Source organism: Syngnathus acus, chromosome 15, assembly GCF_901709675.1.
Source record: "Syngnathus acus chromosome 15, fSynAcu1.2, whole genome shotgun sequence".
Lineage (NCBI taxonomy): Eukaryota > Metazoa > Chordata > Actinopteri > Syngnathiformes > Syngnathidae > Syngnathus > Syngnathus acus.
Genome location: NC_051100.1, coordinates 1,833,516 through 1,851,937, shown reverse-complemented (window position 1 = coordinate 1,851,937; position 18,422 = coordinate 1,833,516). Strand labels below are relative to the sequence as shown.

At 42.7% G+C, this 18,422-nt stretch overlaps 1 protein-coding gene across 1 annotated transcript; it reads left to right on the top strand.

Moving 5' to 3' along the window:
* Positions 1–1,237: 1,237 nt before the first annotated feature.
* Positions 1,238–17,866, top strand: spock2 (SPARC (osteonectin), cwcv and kazal like domains proteoglycan 2). Its single transcript, XM_037272519.1, has 11 exons — positions 1,238–1,604; positions 10,112–10,120; positions 10,440–10,485; positions 13,186–13,300; positions 13,392–13,497; positions 14,107–14,212; positions 14,284–14,418; positions 14,791–15,009; positions 15,637–15,699; positions 16,549–16,680; positions 17,134–17,866. Exons 1-11 carry the CDS (start codon positions 1,401–1,403, stop codon positions 17,268–17,270), a joined length of 1,272 nt encoding a protein of 423 aa, XP_037128414.1. The 5' UTR covers positions 1,238–1,400; the 3' UTR covers positions 17,271–17,866.
* The last annotated feature ends 556 nt before the right edge of the window (positions 17,867–18,422 follow it).

Here is an 18,422-nt window from a genome sequence, read left to right as displayed (position 1 = left end):
ATCAAATATTTAGATCCTCTGTCAAGATGATGTTTTTTTATGATTTGACTTTAACTTGGGGCTGTGACTGCATTAAGACGGCTGAGCAACCTCAGTGTCTTTTATTTTTGTTTTATTTGATTTTATCTAAACAATTCAAATGATTCTTTGTGATTTGGGCTGCATATTGTTTTGAGTCTATATCGTAAACTCAAATATTTGCATCTATGCAGCCGTCCATCATTTTAAAGGATGTGACTGCAGCTTTGAATCCCATCAGCCACGGTTTCTCCCTCACTCCCTGAGTGCTTAGACCCTCACATACATAATGGACGCATATGTGAGCTAGTGCAGGTGCAGCAGCTACTTTTAGGTTTTTCCCCTTATCATGCGCGATGTTCCCAGCTGCCTTGCGGGTGGTGAGAATACGGAATACTGCAATGTGACGTGAAATAACTGAATCCTGGTGTGAGAGTTATGTAAAGTTGCACATCGGTTTTCACCAAGCTGTCACAATGGCTGCATTAGCATTCATGCAGAGAGGTACTAGAATTGCAATCTTTCATAATGCATTTCTCAGGCGGGGGGGACACGCTTAGTAGGCCTTCCATTTTTTATTTTTTATTTTAAATGAGACCCCACACATACGTCATTGCTTTGGGATTCTCAAAATGTTTCCACCAAGCTCACATCCATTATGTTAGTATTCCATAGTGTTTCATCTAAATTAGAGGTTGGTAGCTGTTCAGTGTTTGTGGTTGGTGTGAAAAGCGAGGTGAGTTTCTGGGACACCTGCAGGGCCGTGTCACCTTTCACGTACTCGCACTAACTTCACGCCGATGTCATGCACACCTGAGCCTCATCGGCGTATGCTACTTTTTAGGAATACATTTAAATCTATGCTTATCTAAAGCTGAATCACTCCTAACGCCCCCTTATAGAATAATCTTAATGGGGGGGGAAAAAAAACCCTATAAATTTACAACCAATAAGGTAATATTCTTAAATAAGGATGTCTACTTTTGCATTTGAAGTCACACGGATTTCACGTTTGGCCGTTTGGAAGGAAAGAGGACACATTTCATGAATGATTTCACCATATATGTGGTTGTTTTTCATGATGTACAACGTAAGCGTTTCGCGTTCCGACTGACTTGGGTTACGTTGCCTTTGTCGTAAACCGAGAACACATTGCATTTCTGATTTGCCATTTGCATTCGCTCCAATCGAGACTGCGCTCCCCCCCTCCCCTTCCGTCCCCTCGCCCCCTCCCCGCAGAAGAAGAGCATCCTCGAAGCTAATCACTTTCCCATTCCAGCTTCAACATCCTCCTCATCTTCATCTTGCTGAGAAGAGGAAAGCCGGGAACGCGTGTTCTTCGTATTTTTTGTAACCGACTCACTGCGCTCCATAGGACGGACATGTTGTGCCTCGCGGTCCCGCCGCTGGTGCTGGTGCTGCTCGGCTCCAGCCTCCAGGCCGCCGTCGCCAACGCCGCCGCCGCCGCCGCTGCTGCAACCGTGAAGGAGGCGGAAAAAACGGGCAATTTCATGGAGGACGAGCAGTGGCTGTCCACCATTTCCCAATACAGCCGCAAGATCAAGCACTGGAACCGCTTCAGAGACGTAAGTGCGTGCGTGCGCGATAATGCGACAAAAACGAGATGCATCAACCAAATACTTAAGTAGCACCGCAACTTGGTCAAACTTGTTTATTTTAAAACAACTAGGGTGCAATGTGCTTAAACATAGGCTGTGCAAACAAAAATATGGTTTTATGTTTAATCGGGAAAAAAAAAACAACTATGAGGATTCTTCTTGTTCTATTATTCCATGAAATGTGCATTAGTTGGCCCCTTCTATAAACGAAGGAAATCTATTCCTATAAAATGTTTTCCTCCCTAATGTGATGTTTCATAAGAGGCAAAAATGGATTCTCATCACTCCTTCTTGTATCTTCACTTGGGGCTTTCTCATAATAACAAGTAATTAACCGTCTAATGTGGGCGATGTACTGCTTCCTTCTTCCGACGTGTCCCGGGAGTTTTCCTAAACAAGAGAATTAAGCAGGTGCAGCGCAGCGGCGGGGTGGAGATAGATTGATGTGAAAATTCCCCCCACGGAGAGGGCTCAAGCGAAGCTGCAGGGATTGATCAACCAATGCCTGCAGGCTGCTCATTATGCATTAGACGTGTCTGTGAATGCATGGATGTTTTTTTGCCCCCAGCTATGGAAAACATATTACAAATGACCCTCAATAGGATTTGGACAATAGCACAGTTGGATTAGGTTCCGATACATTTGCTGAATTGCATTTTAATTGATCCAGGGTGAGTCCTGCAGCACGTGAGGAGGTATGATTATAGGATTTGAAATATGAGTGTCAGTATTGCTTAATACTAGAGGTGATGGAAGGAACTGCGTTACCATCGGTGATCACATTGGTGGATCAGGCATGTGCCCAGAAGATGAGGTACATGTGCAAATAGGAAAGGGATTAGTCTGAGTTGAAATTGTACTTGGGCTGGTAATGAAATTGTGTTATTACAGGATTTTAAATCACTAAGTTTGCTTCAAAGTGGAAGTTTGGCCTAGCAGGGGTGTCAAACTAATTTTTTTTGGCGGGCCGCATTGTAGTCATAGCTTCTTTCGGAGGGCCATTCTGACTGTCAACCCAAATAAATGTATGAGCACCTCATATTATATACAGTCAAAGCTACAAAACAAACTGACAAATAACTCGTTTTCAAATTAGACGAGTAAAAACTGGTCAAAAAAAAATATATCTATTAAAAGTGAAGACAATTTGCAATTCTAGTAATGACACGAATTTGATGCCTTTGCGGGCCACATAAAATGATGTGGCGGGCCGTATCTGGCCCCCGGGCCTTGAGTTTGACATCTGCGGCCTACAGGATTGATTTGACATTTGTTGATGCAAGGTGCTAAGCTAACTTGCTCCATACGAGCTATGGCTGGCTAGCCACTGCGGCTAACCAAGTGTCCCTTAGGTTCTTGCCTCCATGGTGGCAAATAAAGTGAACGGGACAAGTTCTATAGAAAATGGATTGATGGGCTTCATCTAAGCACACTTAATGTCTTTGCCATCCAAACAATAACACAGGGAAAAGCAGTAAAAATAAATGTCCCTTTATCTTTGCTCCGGCTGGATTTTTCATGTTCCCTGCTCTCGTCTTAGATCTCATTAGACCATTAGACTGTGCAAATAATGCGATAACGTCACATTGTGTATTGTATATGGAGCAACGATGTAAAGATGAAAGGACTATAAAGACGTCCCACGTCTTAATTTATTATCAAAGCTGCAGGAAACACACACACTCGCTTATTGTTGCATCTCTTGTGATCATAGCCCCCAGCGGTGCTTGTGTGGGCTCACATTTGCATGTGTGTATGTGTGTGTTAAAGGCCAGTAGAGATGGTGCTGCCTCTTCAGCTGATTAGGATGACAGGAGAAGCAACATAGAAGAGAGCCACTGAGCCTCCTGGAGGGGTTGGGTGGGGGGGGGGGGTCTTGCCAATAGAAACCACTTTGATTTCAGCCTGCTGCCTTAGCAACGCAAGCAATCTGTGTGTGCGCTGAAATGCAGCGAGCATCTCTCTGAACTTGATCACTCTATCCCAGGGCCAGCTCCCAGTCCACATAAAATGCATCCCTAGCTGGGAATTCTCTTGATTCACGAGAGGCGGCGCAGGCTTTATATCATCTTATGTATAATAATATGCAATCAGCCGCCACCGCTTCTCGACAAAGAGCGAACGGTGGGAATTACATGCAGTCGTCGTAGGTATTCCGATTACACAAATTGATGTTGACTGGCACGGTCCTCCGAGAGAAGCGTGCTGAATATTAATCGGACACTGGAAAGCAATAATCAAAGCTACAGCACATGAAAGAGGAGCTCTCCTTCTCATCATCGTCGTCGTCCTGCTTCTTCCATAAACACACCAAGATGCGCATATCCCGTCTTTGCGAAAAAGGGAGGCACAATAAGCAAGCAGCAGAGTGAATACTGTAAATATTTAATATGTATTCCCGGTAAGAACGGAGCGAGGATAACAGGCCTCTCACTTCCAATACATCCACGCTCCAATTCAATCTATTTCACGGGAAGACAAGCGGATTAGATTGAACAGTTACAGTCAACAAATAATAGAATTCAATCCTTTAATCTGACAGGTGCACTCAACGATTCATTCTGCTAATGCACCAAATCCACCCAGGAGAAGAAACGTGGGGAACTGGAAAGAAGCAGATGGAGGATGCATGAGTTTTCTAACTCTTTGGCAGAATCTTGAAAAATATTTCCGATCCTACCTGGGAGGTTTTTTTCAAATCGAAAATACGGCTAATCGTATTTTTTGTATCGGCTTAATTCGCGCCTCCCAAAAATGTGATTTTCCTATCTCTGTACCCTCGTTCGTTTTTCCCCTAGCACTAAATCAAAAGTAAATTCAATACATACGCTTGCTCCATTTCCCTTGTGAAAGCGATACTGTCCATGATATCACCCGAGCATGAAATTGGCCCAAAGTTGTGCTGATTTGGAACTTAGACACCATATGAACTAGATGATGAATAGCGAATCCGCAACGCAAGTTTCTGTTTATTACTGGCATTCATCATGCATGTCAGCATGCATTGATGATGCCATTTTTGCATATCCCCGCCCCCCCCCCCTCATTTTCATCCTCGCCCGCTGAAACCTTATCTGAAACGAACACACCTCTCTCCCATTTTTGCAGCCCAGGACCACCTGGTCCGATTGGCGCCTGCGAGTTAATAAGTCAATTTTCCGCCCATCTCATGACACACATCGGACTCGCACATAAACTATGCAAAAATTCACTTGCTGAAGCTACTGGCAATCCTTATTATTGCAGAACCTTACTTTGACTATATCCAAAATCACCTGAGAGAACAATTGAGAGGATGTATTTGGTATGGGAGATGCTAATAAATGAAATGATGCTATTTTGTAACCTCACAGCAAGCAAAAATGTTATGTTTTATTTTTATGACTACGTAGCACGCTCCGATATTGTATTGTTATATTGTCCATCAACATATGTTTGTGTTCAAATATTGACTGCGTAAATTGTTGCCACACCACCGTATAGATGCTATGGATTAGCCAGTCTATAGCATTTCACGTTATGTCTTAGCATTAATCATATGTTGTCAATGTTTATGAATATTGCCCCAAAATTTTTAGGCGTTTCTATATTCTTTTTATTTTGTTTAAAGGACCTCCTGGGGTATCTTTGCCCCCCCCCCCCCCCCCAAGAAGAAAAACCCACCAGTGAATTTGACTGTAAACTTAAGCTGAGAGTGAGAATTTAACCTCTTGAAGCCTCTTTTTTGGAAGATTTGCTGATTATGCCAAACAGTTGCTTGTTGTGAAATGGATTCAGTTGAGAAAATCGTCACTCTTGACAATCTCACAGAAAACGCAACGTGTCTCTGAAGGTGCAGACACTCACTGTGAACAGTGAGTCATTCCATCAGCGTTGCGTACCGTAGCTTTGCAGCTCGACACTTCATGCGTACAGCGCTTTGCTGCGCTGATGCAGATGTGTACGACGATAAGAGCTCATCAAAAAGTCATTAGTCGAGCTGGTCATGCTGCTTGCTCCTTATTGGAGTCCAGATTAGGCATGGGACTGCAGAAAGTCCACCTTCATCCGTCTCAAGAGAGGAGGATATTTTGAGGGTTTGGAGGGCAGGTAAGGGGCGGACTGCTGAGATGTTTCTGGCTTCCCACCAAAAGCCAACGTAGACTGTAATTGGGGCGGAGGGGAAAATAAATGCCCGTTTCCGTTCTGCTGTGTTAGTTGAGTTCTGAAGGACGCAGGTGCTGCAGGGTGTGAATTTGCAAATCAATAACACAACAGGAACAAATATCAAATTCATTTAGCTGCTTTAGCGTTCAGCTAATGCGTTCTTTTTGTTCTTGGTCCTACCTCACGGGTGCCAAAAAACTGCCTGCGAGGACTTTCCCCAGAGACCTGCTTCTGCTTCGACTGAACCTGAACACTTGAATATCAGAGTCAGCTTTATTGTCAATTCCTTCATGCTAAGACACACAAAGAAATAATAATAATACATTTTATTTATAAGGCACCTTTCAAGGCACTCGAGGTCACCGTACAGACATAAAATAGCATAAAAAATGACCGGAGAGCAAACTGCAAACTGTCGAGGAATAGAGTTCATTCCATAACAGGCTAATTAAGCGATAGGTCCAGAGTAAATGAACATATTTGAACAACCAATCACGGCTCAGCTTCAGAATAATAATGAGCCGTGATTGGTTGTGACCTAACACCTGACAACTGTGATGTCATTTTTAGTCGACAGCAAGTGGCAAAATGGCCGCCCCGTGAGATGGATAAAAAAAAAAGAGGTGGATTTTGCCTTTTTAATTCATATTACACAAATTAGACATTAATCACGACACCGTGTTTCAACCAGTTGGGCGGCACAGAAAATGTTGGGGTTGATTTCTGCTTTTAGGGTGTTGTGCTAACACTAGCTGGTATTTGGCACTCATCCTAATGGTACCAGACCATTCATCATAATCTCTCAATTTGTTCACATTACAGCTCTTTCCTTGTTAAATTTTTTTATTTGTTGAATCATTTATAGTACAAAATACACATCTGTAAAGCTGCGAAATATTTAATTTATTTCCATTCTGTTTTGCGTATTGCTTCTATTGAAGACATCAATGCAAACATACAAAGCAAAGTTTGAACGCAACAACAAACGCCAGTGTACATCAAATGTTCAAATAAGAACAAAGCTGCAATTGAAAATGATGGTTGTCAGAAATGATATACACTCTTGCAGATAGAATGCATGACTAGAAACAAAAGAAAATCAATACAAAACCCCAGTAGGCTTTTAAAAAGTCAAACTTTTTGCTGACCCACAGTAGTAAAATGATCCCATATATCACTTTTGAGTCATTTCTGGGCAGGCACATTTTTTTGCTTGTAATTCTATATCACGGCTCTGTTCATCAATCATTTTGTGGTATCAGCAAAAAAAAAAAAAAAAACTACGGTATGAACCTGTTGCACTTGTGCGCATCCATTTTGAATGTTCCCTTTGGGCTTTGAGAAGCAAATCTGTCCCCTGCAGTCCTTCAACATCCATGCACCATAACAGAGCCGAATAACAAAAGCATACAGGCTTTTGTTTCATCTCAGGTGTCTCGTGCAATCTATAAATTGACGCTGGCGGCAAGAGTGCAATCCTGAAGGAGGGTGGAAGTGATAAGTGGCTCATGAAGGCAACGGAGGATATTTCACTGCGTTTCATCAGACGCGATCGGTGTACTCCAGCACTATCTGGCCTACTTTAATTCACAAAAGTGCTTCCTTGAGATCGGCTTGAAAGAGCTAATAACTAAAAATATATAACATGTCGACAAATAGGTTGCTGCATTTGTTTTTCGGGGTAATGTAGCAGAGGATGAGAAGGACTTGAGCAGCAGAAGGTGGAGGGCATCCTTGATGAGCTCTCCAGGGATGTGGAGGGGGCTGAACCTCATTCTGCAGTGCACGTGACAAATCAGAGCATCACTGTCTAAAATTCTGTGGTAGGAATTCTGGAGGACTATTTTAGATTATTTAGAATATTTTAAAGTGCTTAGAATGTTACATTGTGTGGTTTCGAACAGGGAATTTTGTAGCAATAGTACAAAAATATATACTAAGGACCGGTAAAAAAAAAAGTACAAAAAAAACCTCAGAATAATAATACGTAGTTTAAATGCATTTAAGATTAGAGACAATGTGCTATATTTTGTGCATTGCATTATATTTAATTTGCCACTTGATTATTTTACCCCAATAAATGAATGGAAATTCCCAAGCTAAAAATCTAAAGCTATGCTGAACTTAAAATTGCACCTAACAGTATTGTACAGTACGAAGACACACATGAAATGAAATTCATCATTCTTGTGACAGCATTTTGATCACCCAAAATTGTGTCCTAAGAAAAGCCTGAAAACGGCTAACAACAGCAGTTGCAGTGTGTATTATTGCTCTGCGGATATCAGCAGTGATTATGAAGAAAAAGGTCAGAGCCCAAATTTTATCCAAGTGTTATTAAGGCGTCCTTTTGTGGTGCGACGGCGAGCAACGCCCCAGGGACTCGACGCCGAGTGTGTCCGACAGTCGACATTTGCAGAGAAGCACCTGTCAGTCAGCGGCACTTGCTGACAGACGCACGTCCTGGCGCATTCTTTCAAACTTCCATTTCTTTGATTGCCATCCACCCAGCAAGTGTGGGAAGCTCTCTCTTTGACACAGTTCCTCTTGACTTGTGCTGAATCCTACAAGGGGACAGCAACCGCCGCGGCTTATTTATAAGAGGGACCGGGAGCTGTCAATCAAACGCGGCCATGCAAAGGGAGAACTTTCCTGCTCTGTTTAACAGGCGGAAGGTAAATCACAGGCTTTCCGTCCTGGATATGTCAGATTTTTTCCCCTTCTTTAATCACAATGTGGGTTTGTTAGTTGTATTTTAGGGTTTGTTTACACAAGTGTCACACTGTCAGAATCAATTATTTTTCACTTTTATTGTTTGTGCACAAACAACTGACAGACTTGTGAAGATACATATACAGTATAGCATGAAACTGCTTGGCACTATTTCAGTTTATCTGAGAGAATAACAAGAAGAGGGGGGCGGTGGACGTGTTTTCGTTGTTGGCTATGTTCACACCCACGACGGCGCTAACCACCCTTTTTAAAATACATTCGTTTGCAAAATAATCAACCCACCGCCGTGCACTGCTCGCCACGTTTATTGCAGTAGAATATAAAATATTGTCACAGTGAGTCACTGTTATTAGATGCAGTGTGTCATTAGCCTCCATAACAACATGCTTACTTAAATTGTACTCACAAATGGATGTGTGTGTGTTTCCCCCCCCCCCCCCCCCTTTCTTTGCTGACATTGATGCACCTTCTCAAGTCATTGATTTCCAGTCGTGTCAGTGCAGCGGAACATTTTCCTCACTGGTCCTGGTTGGAGCACAAACAGGGATTACTGAATAATTCAGCTCGTGAGTCATCAATCGGGGAGATGCGGTAAACACGAGATTAATGGTCAGGTTGTAAACTACAAACTACAAAAGCCAGACAATTACTCACCAACCAAATGGAGTATCGAGTTCTTTCCACGGGCACGCGTTGGCTTCCTGGCAAGGGCGTGTGTTGATGGAGACGAGCAAGGCACGCAGGCGGGAAATGTTTTGGTGCTCGAGTGGAGGGTTCTGACAGTGATGAAAATATTTATTTGCATATGGTCACACTGCGGGGCTCAAAGAACGTCTCTGAGATGTTTGGCGCCTATCACGCTGTGATAAAGTCTCACTGAGGCATGGTAAATATCTCACAAACAATCTTAAACAGAAGATTTGTATTGTCAAAGACTATTAAGATATTTAATCTCATTCACAATCACTAGATTAGCCACAAACTGGGTGGTACACAGTTTTGTATACGACGCTACCTCAATTTATGAGTGACCCGACAACAAGATTATCAAGATATGAGCCGTCTCTCGGATATTTTTTTTTTCTTGCTGAAAGTCGACAGCTACCCAGAAAGTGGGTTCAGAAAACAACCCGGCAGTTTTCAGTGTGTAACAAACCAAACACCATAAACCTTGCTGGGCTAACAAAACTAGCATTAGCATTCTAATAGTTATAAACCTTTAAACAACTCAAGCAGCACCTGTGAAAGAAAGGATAACGTCAGAACAAATACCCCCCAAAAATCAAACGGTTTATTAAGAATAACTTCAAAAATTGTTTATTTAAAATAACTTCAACCTAATGCCTGTGTTAAAATCATGCGCCGCACTTAAACCTTGAGTGGGTGTTGGGGTGCTAAAGGCAGAATTTATTTTTTGATCCAGCTCTAGCTAAAACCTATTGCTGCACTTTGCTGCATAATTAATATATGGACTGATTTCTAAAGCAAATGCATCTCTTTTTAGCTTCATAGAGTCAGTATGCATAAAGTGCAGTGATGACTTCCCACTAATTCTCAATGTTTTTCTCTCTTTCTTCTGGCTGTCTTTTCATCAGGAAGTGGAGGTCAGTTGTTTTCAGTGCATTCACAGCGTTATACGTCTTTATCTGTGCATGGCTTCAAAGTTCTATTAAAATTCTAAGCACTCCGCTGGAATAGCAGTAGACCCTGGGCGCCATATGTCTGGCATACAGGTAAACAGCAAGACAATTAGTCAAACTCATTTCCATGCAGATGCATTTTACGTACGCGTCTGGCTGTGCTCCTCATCACACTTTCAAGATCAAATGTGCACATTATAATCAGCGCGAAATACTTAGAGAACTGCATTCATTGTCAATTATTCGCCATCTTACTGATTTTTTTTTCTATTTCTTTTTGCAGGATGATTATGTGCGTAATTGGGATGAAAATCAAGGCTCCAGTGACAGTGAGTTGTCATTTTTCTACTTGAAACAGAAAGTATTTAAAAATCTGTGGTATGTTAGGCCAAAGAGATAAAAACATTTTTTATTTTTTTCCTGTACATATGCAACAGTAAGTGGCTGAAGCTGCTACTCGATATTATGCTGTGCCAGATATTGCATCGCACAGATATTTCATCCAAATGCGACATGACGCACTCATAGCAACATGAACCTGAAGAAGTCGATGAAAATTGAATATCGTATTTCAGAATCCATGACCCTCAGTTGAACTGGACACATGCGTCACTTGCGTATTGTATTACACAGCCCCCGAGTGTGTGTGTTTGTGAGTAGACCGGGGTCACCCGCTGTCTCATGCCGCAGCAGAAAAAAAAAGCAGGTTGAGTGATTGTTTTATTCTGTTTGACATGCTTGAGCAGATCTGTTGCAACTCCCCAAGGAGATGCCCAACATTGCGTCTGCTTGAACCCATTGCAGCAATTTTCTCTTTCTTATTTGTCTTTGTTCAATTTCTATTCCCTCTAAGTTTCTAGAGCGTCCTCAGCTCCCAGCTAAGCATTAACCGAATTTGCGGCAAGGCAAGCTATGACACCAGTCGTGTCCTTGCCGCTTGATTTGCAGCTTAAATGAAGTCTTATGAATGGCAGTCTATTAGTGCACTGTCTGAAGGCCTAATTATGCTTTTCAGTTGAGGGCCGGACAGACCTGTACGTCAGACTGAAAGTAAAAGCACGGAGGATGATATATGCCAGACACGGGTGGCGGTTCATAAGACTTAATTTAATGGAAGGCGCTGTCGTCGACAACTGTCGCCCGCTTTGCTGAGATGAAAATTGCACACAGTTTAGCTCACTCCAGTCTCGGGCTGCAATTATTATTATTTTATTTTTAAATGGATTCATTGCTTGATTATTTTGTCGATGTAGTATCAGATAAAACAAACACGCGTTAACTTCCATCTCTATATTAAAAAATAAGATATTATTTCAGATTGGTAGAGCAGAAAAAAAATATTTATGGTTCAGCAAACGATTTGTATCTAACATTTTGGAAAATTGCAAAATAATGATCAACATTTTCAAAAGCATGTTTTCTGCATTCATGGAGGATGATTGCAAAATATAGCGAAACGATTACGCGATTATTAAAAGTCATTATCGATTAAGATTTAGAATGTTTTTATAAGCAATAAAAGAACCGTTGAATCAATCTTGAAACACACAGGTAGCCAATAGAGGAAAAGAAAAATGAGAAGGTCACCTAAGTTGTCAGGAAATCAGCACAATGACCTGACAAGAGCCTGCAGACCTCTTTTTTCCTCCACCGGGCATTCTTGACCTCACAGAAGACAGACGTGTACAACTTTGTCAACACGGAGAGTCTGGAAATTTGCATTCAGGCGCCGCGGTGGCTGTCTCCACTTGAGGCGACCTGCACGCCGAGTGAGCGAGTGAGTGAGAGGTCAGGCTCATTTACACTGCCTTTCTCTCTCATTCATCAGTGCAGCCAGTGGCTCTGTGCTCGTCGCTCTGCTCAGTGCTGCCGGAGAACAATCATTTGAGCTAGGAAGAACAAACAAGCACGCGAATGGGCTCAAGTGCAGGCATAAGAAAGTTCTTTTTTTTTTTACATAACAATAAATGGATGGAAAAATGGATGTCATCGCAAACTGTGAGGTCAGTTTGATCAATCGATCAATGACCCCATTTTTAGTGGTCGACATCGAGGAAATAACGTTTTGGAATTGAACTAGTGGGGAAAAAAGATTCTACAATATTCTCATTTATTATTTATTCATGTATTATTATTATTATTATTATTATTATTTATTATCTCATTTTGGAGATTACTGTATAAAATAACCTTAAATAAATAAAGTATTGTACTGTATACATCCCAGTTATACATAGATGGGTGGATCATCGATATATAGCAAAGAGTGGGAGAAGGATGCCGATGACATTTGAAATGTCAGCCGGTGCAAGGGCAGTTACCTAGGCAACCAGGAACTTTCATCCTACTAAGTGACTAAGAGTGTGTGACAAATGCTTTCACATCCTTCCAAGTGCAAGCAATTTGCCGTTGCCTCCTCATTAAGAGCGATTATGTCCAAGTGTGCACGGACGATAAGACGGTCCATTATGAGGACGCGGCCCAAGTTCCATCTTCATATTCTCAATCCGCACGGATAAATCTCATTGGAATCTGCATTGAATCGTACCAAAGCACCTCATTATTAAGGGAAGTGCTCTGGCGATTTACGCATTAGTTTAATCGCATAGCAGAGACCGAGGTTAGGTAGGACGGCACAGGAATGGACGATGATGAGGGCGTCGTCATGAAATGAAGACAAAGCCTCCAAGACGGGCACGCTGACATGATTGCACAGCGAGCCAGAGTCCTCACAAACAAACCAGATTGAGCCACAAATCACAGTCAGCCCAGAAATGATTTCCAGGACCGCCGAGAGCCTGTTGCTATGGAAACGTCATCATCACCCGCCGCTGCTTTAATCCGCGGAAGCCTGTTAAGTTAACATGAGGCTCAGCCAGATACCTTATGCTGCTTGTGCGCTCCCAATACAACAGTTGGCAACCGCAGACAGATTTATTTACTAATGTTTTCATTTTACAACTTATCATAGCATGGATGCAACAACAAAAAAATGATGGAACCAAGCAGAACACTTTTTTTTTTTTCAGATGTGGACACCACCAAGGACCCCTGTCAAAAGGTCAAGTGCAGCAGGCACAAGGTGTGTGTCGCCCAGGGCTACCAGAGAGCTGTGTGCATCAACCGCAAGAAGCTTGAGCACAGGTGAGGGAGGATGGGTGCAAGATCCCAAGTATTTGTAGGAAATCCACAAGAAGCCAGACAGTAACAACTCGTGTTCCTTTTTGTCCCCAAGACTCAAGCAGCCTGCTCTCAGGTCCTCTGATGGCAACTGTCAGCCATGTCCAATCTCCTCTACCGGGCCTGTGTGTGGATCTGACGGACACAACTACGCCTCAAGGGTACACTGACATGTCGCATTATTTTCAAACAGGAGGCCAAATCCTTAAAATAATTCCCTTTCTTTTTTTTTATTGGTGCAGGGAACAAATGCTGTGTTTATCATTTAGTATACAAGTATGCTTACACATCGCTAAGTGTTTCGCATTTAGCATACAAGTACGCTTAAACATATCGAAATGTTAAAAAATACTCGCAAATACGTTTACTCCGCATTGACAGTTTCACGCTTTCGAAATAATGCCCCCCCCCCCCTCGAGGGACACCATAACCTCAATACTGAGATCAACACCCCTGCATAGTCCCCAAATGTGTAAACAACCCTGTCGGCCATGCATCACAGTCATTGCACTGTGGGGAAGGTGGGGGGGGACAGAGTATGGAATTAGAAGCACCAATATGGGCTTGAGGGGGGTTGTTTTATTGATTTACACTTTGTCTCTTACATGGCCATTGCTGACCTTGCGCAAGTCTCGCACAGAAACCAAGCCGTACAGTCGCTTGCCTCATGAATATTTGATCCGTGTCCCTGCAATAAGTCGTTTGACTTCACCTTCACGTGTCCTTGTCGCAGCTATGTGTGTGTGTGAATGTGTGTGTTTATGTCGCAGTGCAAGCTGGAGCAGCAGGCGTGTCTCACGGGGAAGGAGCTGAGCCTCAAGTGCTCGGGTCTCTGTCCGTGTTCCACCGCCGCTCCCAAGCCGGAGAGTAAACACGGTAAGATGCAGTTGTGGGTTAAATGTAAACATGAAAGTGAGAAGTTGTTACAAATACGGATTTCCCCGCAGAGACTTGCACCGGACAGGATCTGGCTGATCTTGGCGAGCGCCTCCGGGACTGGTTCCAACTCCTTCAGAATAATGCCAAGCAGAACAATAACAGCAAGCCCGGGGCCAAAAGCACCGCAGCCAACGCGGCATCAGGTTGGAGAAACTACTACGATGAGTACTACGAGTGTTATTTTGGGTCTGGGCATGCAGATCCAAGAAATTGTTCTGGCTTTGTTGTTATTCATAAGCCAGATAAATTGCTCCTTTGAAGACTTATGACATATGTCAGCTATCTTTAAAGAAGTCTGCCATTTAGGTTTGAAGCGGCCATTTTAGGGTCATGTTGAATGACCCGAAAATGTCCATGGGTCCTTCAAAATGAAATTCTCTTTGAGATTTTAATAGATTGTCAAAAAAACATTGAGCCAATTCTTGAGTGTGGCCAATCTAATGTTTTTAAATGACACTCACCAGATAGAAAGACAGAAAGCCCAAAAAATCTAAACTGAAAACATGTATGTTCAGTGCTGGACAGGAGCCTGGTGGCCAGCTGTAAGGACTCCGTAGGTTGGATGTTCTCCAAGCTGGACACCAACGGCGACTTGTACCTGGATCACCCCGAGTTGGCCGCCATCAATCTGGACAAGTACGAGATCTGCATCCGTCCCTTTTTCAACTCGTGTGACTCCTACAAAGACGGCAAGGTGTCGACGGCCGAGTGGTGCCTGTGCTTCTGGAGAGAGAGTGAGTGGAACGTGTTCACCCGTCACCTCAACTGCCATGCAAGGTCGCCCTCGGGACAGAAAGAAAGAAAGAAAGAAAGAAAGAAAGAAAGAAAGAAAGAAAGAAAGAAAGAAAGAAAGAAAGAAAGAAAGAAAGAAAGAAAGAAAGAAAGAAAGAAAGAAAGAAAGAAAGAAAGAAAGAAAGACAGGAGGGTGGCCTCTCCAGTACGTAGTTTCCTCGTGTCTGTGGCCATTTATCTCCTCCTCTCGATATCTCTCCCTTCTGTTCCCCGGAGGGTTGAAATGGCTAGCGCCAGGCAAGGAGAACATTGCTACTGCTTGTTGACAGCCGAGTTCTCCCTCAGCTCTCCGATATTACCCGTCAGCCGAGCTGAATCTAGGTCCCGAACCTCCCGGCGTATGAGAGCGCAATGCAGAGGAAGATTAATATTGCTGTAAGGTTGAGATTCTTTTACGTTGCCCGGCTGGCCACTTGTTGCTAGGCAGGATTCGTGAAACTCTCGCTTAGCTACTGTTTTAATTTAAAAAGACAAATGTCACAATGTAATAAATAATCGCAATGTACTTTCACACAGACAGAATGAAAGTGGAATTTTTCATGAATTTTCCTCATTTTCACCCCCCTCAGAGCCCCCCTGCCTGGCTGAGCTGGAAAGGATCCAAGTCTTAGATGGCGGCAAAAGAAAGTTTGGTACGTATTCTCGCACAAATCCTTTTGGGATTCGTTTTTATTGGATCAGGATTTGACTACAACGGATTCCTAATAGGGACCAGGGATTTGGTCATGATCAGGCTTATGGATTAGAATTGAATACACTGCAGGGAAAATCAGGTCCAAAGTAAATTTGCGTCAAAGTGGGTAAATGAGTGAGTGTATATTTGGACTCGTGCGCAATGCAGATTTTGGCTGACTGTGCTTTGAGTCAGGACTTTGCAAGGACACCGAGGGCACAGTGCCAGCCTGACTTTCAGATGCACCTCTGAAAGACCGCAAGGACGCTTTTCTTTCACACCGCCTTATTTGTATTCAGCACATATTTGTTCCAATATTATGCTCCAAAATGTCATTGATATTCAGTAATCGTTCTATAAAAAAATGGTTACGATAAAAACACGATAATGTGAGCTTGTGATGAGTCTTGGATTCTGAAACTTACTCCCAAATATTTTAAGCGGACAATTTTGTTCTGTACTTGTGTGAGCGCTTTGAAATGATCTGTGTGGAGCTCAGGCTGTCTAACTTTGCAACCTTCAAGCTTAATAAGCTCCACTTTCTCCATCTGGTGAAAATCCACGGTCCAAAGACTTTGTGTGGATGATATTATGCTGGCCTCGTGTGTGTGAGAACTTTTTCCTCCACCATTCTGATTTTACATATTCATCACCAGCATTTTCTGGAAACCAAATTGCTATTCATGGATTTTGGGAATGCTTGCAATGTATGCGGCATGCATTCTCCTGGGGATCGAGCGCAGCGAAGCATCACGCAAGCTTGTTCTCGGCTCATCCTTGTGAATATATGCGTGCGCGTACTTGCCAGGTCGCTTCATCCCAAACTGCGATGAAGACGGCTTCTACAGGAAGCTGCAGTGTGACAGGGGAGAGTGCTGGTGCGTTGACCAGTACGGTGGCGAAGTGGCCGGGTCAAGGATTCGTGGCAAACCAGACTGCGGTGAGTTCTTTCTGAACACACACAACCTCCACATCTCTTCGGATAACCCCCCCCCCCCCCCCCCCTTTTTTGCAATCTACCCGACACAAGCTATCTTTTATGTCAACTGACTTTCCCCTCACTGCAAAGAGCACATTCATGCATCAAGCGGTCATTTGCATTCCAAAGCGCGTCTTGTCACGGCGAGAAAAGTCTTTTCAAGATAAATGAAGGCTTGCTCAGACAGAACCTTCTCCAGATAAGAACTGTTCCTACGACAGGGCTTAAGAAATAACTCTTAAATCAGCACAAAGTCAAACTCCCGCCATTGTTTCCACTACTTCTCATTAGCAAAGTGTGCACTTGTTCAAAAGTGAACTGAAGGACAATGCCGAGTTACATAAAGAAATCTGCCTTTAAAGATAATTGTCACAGGTAAGGTACATGAAAATCTGAATTGCTCCCCCCACGTAGACGATGAAGTCGTGTATTCGGGCGACTTCAGCAGCGGAGTGGGCTGGGAGGACGAGGAAGAGAAAGGCGGCGAGGAGACCGCCGAGGAAGAAGAGGGCGAGGCGGGAGAGGCGGATGACGAGGGCTACATCTGGTAAAAGGGTCGAGCGTTTGTCCTTGCAGCCTCTCTTTTTTTCCCCCGACGGCATCTCCATGTTCCAAACACGAGGAAACTCCCGAGGTGGATGTTGAAAGGGGGAACATATCACTAGCAGTAATCGTGGGGTGTGCAGTTAAAAAAAAAAAAAAGCTTGTCCCTCCTATTTGTGAATCTTTCCCTTGTAAGTACGTTTTATTTCGAGCAGATTCTGAGCAGCTATCCGGTAGTTTAAAATGGCCGACCATCTCTTGTTGCTTTCATTAGACTAGGAACATTTTGTCTTGTTTTTGTTTTTTTTTTTCTTAAGTGGAAACTATACAGAGGACATTGACTTTGACTTGACCGTCCTCATCTCATTGCGCTTCAGCTCCGATGTGACAGGAGTGCTGTCTCATTCTTAACGCCTCACTCCGCAGCTTGTAAATAACGTCGAGTCACGTCGTGTACCAGAAGAGAGGTCGCCGCCGAAGGCGACAAGTGTACATCGTATCGTCGTGTGGGTCGGTTGTTGTGTTTATTAAAAAAAAAAAAAAAAGGAAATGATAAGCATTCAATAAACGTGAGTGTTGTGTGGCCCCAGCTGGCCACCGTACATCGGAGTCTTTGTCTGAATATCTTGTGTGGCGTAATTATTCACTTCCTGCTGCTTGTCGTTTTGTTTTTATGAAATGATTACTTTTTCCTCAAATAACATTGTCATAAAAATTTGTTTTGTCTTAATTTTAAAATTCAATGATTGAAATCATTAAAAAAAACTTTTAATTTTAATTATGCAAATACTTCTTATCACATTTAATTATATGAATAGAACTTTTTGATTTTTTTATTACTCTGAAATATTTTACTTGATGATTTATTGTAATTGTTTCACAAAAATAATACACTGAACTGTTTTAAATGTCAAAAAATTGTGAGTATGAATGAGTCGACACATAAGTCAGGTTTTGTCTTTTCATCACTTTTAAAAGAATATGAAAATTTGGGGCATCTAACAGACAAATATGAGTCACAACTGGAGATGCGTTTTTTTCCTTTTACATTCTTTTCCTAAAATCTCAAGTTCGAACGAGAAACTTACAACTTATGAAGAACTATTGATTCTGACACTATCCAAAATATGTGACGCGTGGTTGGTCCGTGGGCGAGAACT

Bases quoted from the DNA above. Each gene is read 5' to 3' on its own strand.
- spock2 (XM_037272519.1), top strand. From the start codon at position 1,401: ATGTTGTGCCTCGCGGTCCCGCCGCTGGTGCTGGTGCTGCTCGGCTCC. The intron at 13,498-14,106 runs GTACACTGACAT...TTTATGTCGCAG, and splicing joins GACACAACTACGCCTCAAGG to TGCAAGCTGGAGCAGCAGGC. The intron at 14,213-14,283 runs GTAAGATGCAGT...ATTTCCCCGCAG, and splicing joins CAAGCCGGAGAGTAAACACG to AGACTTGCACCGGACAGGAT.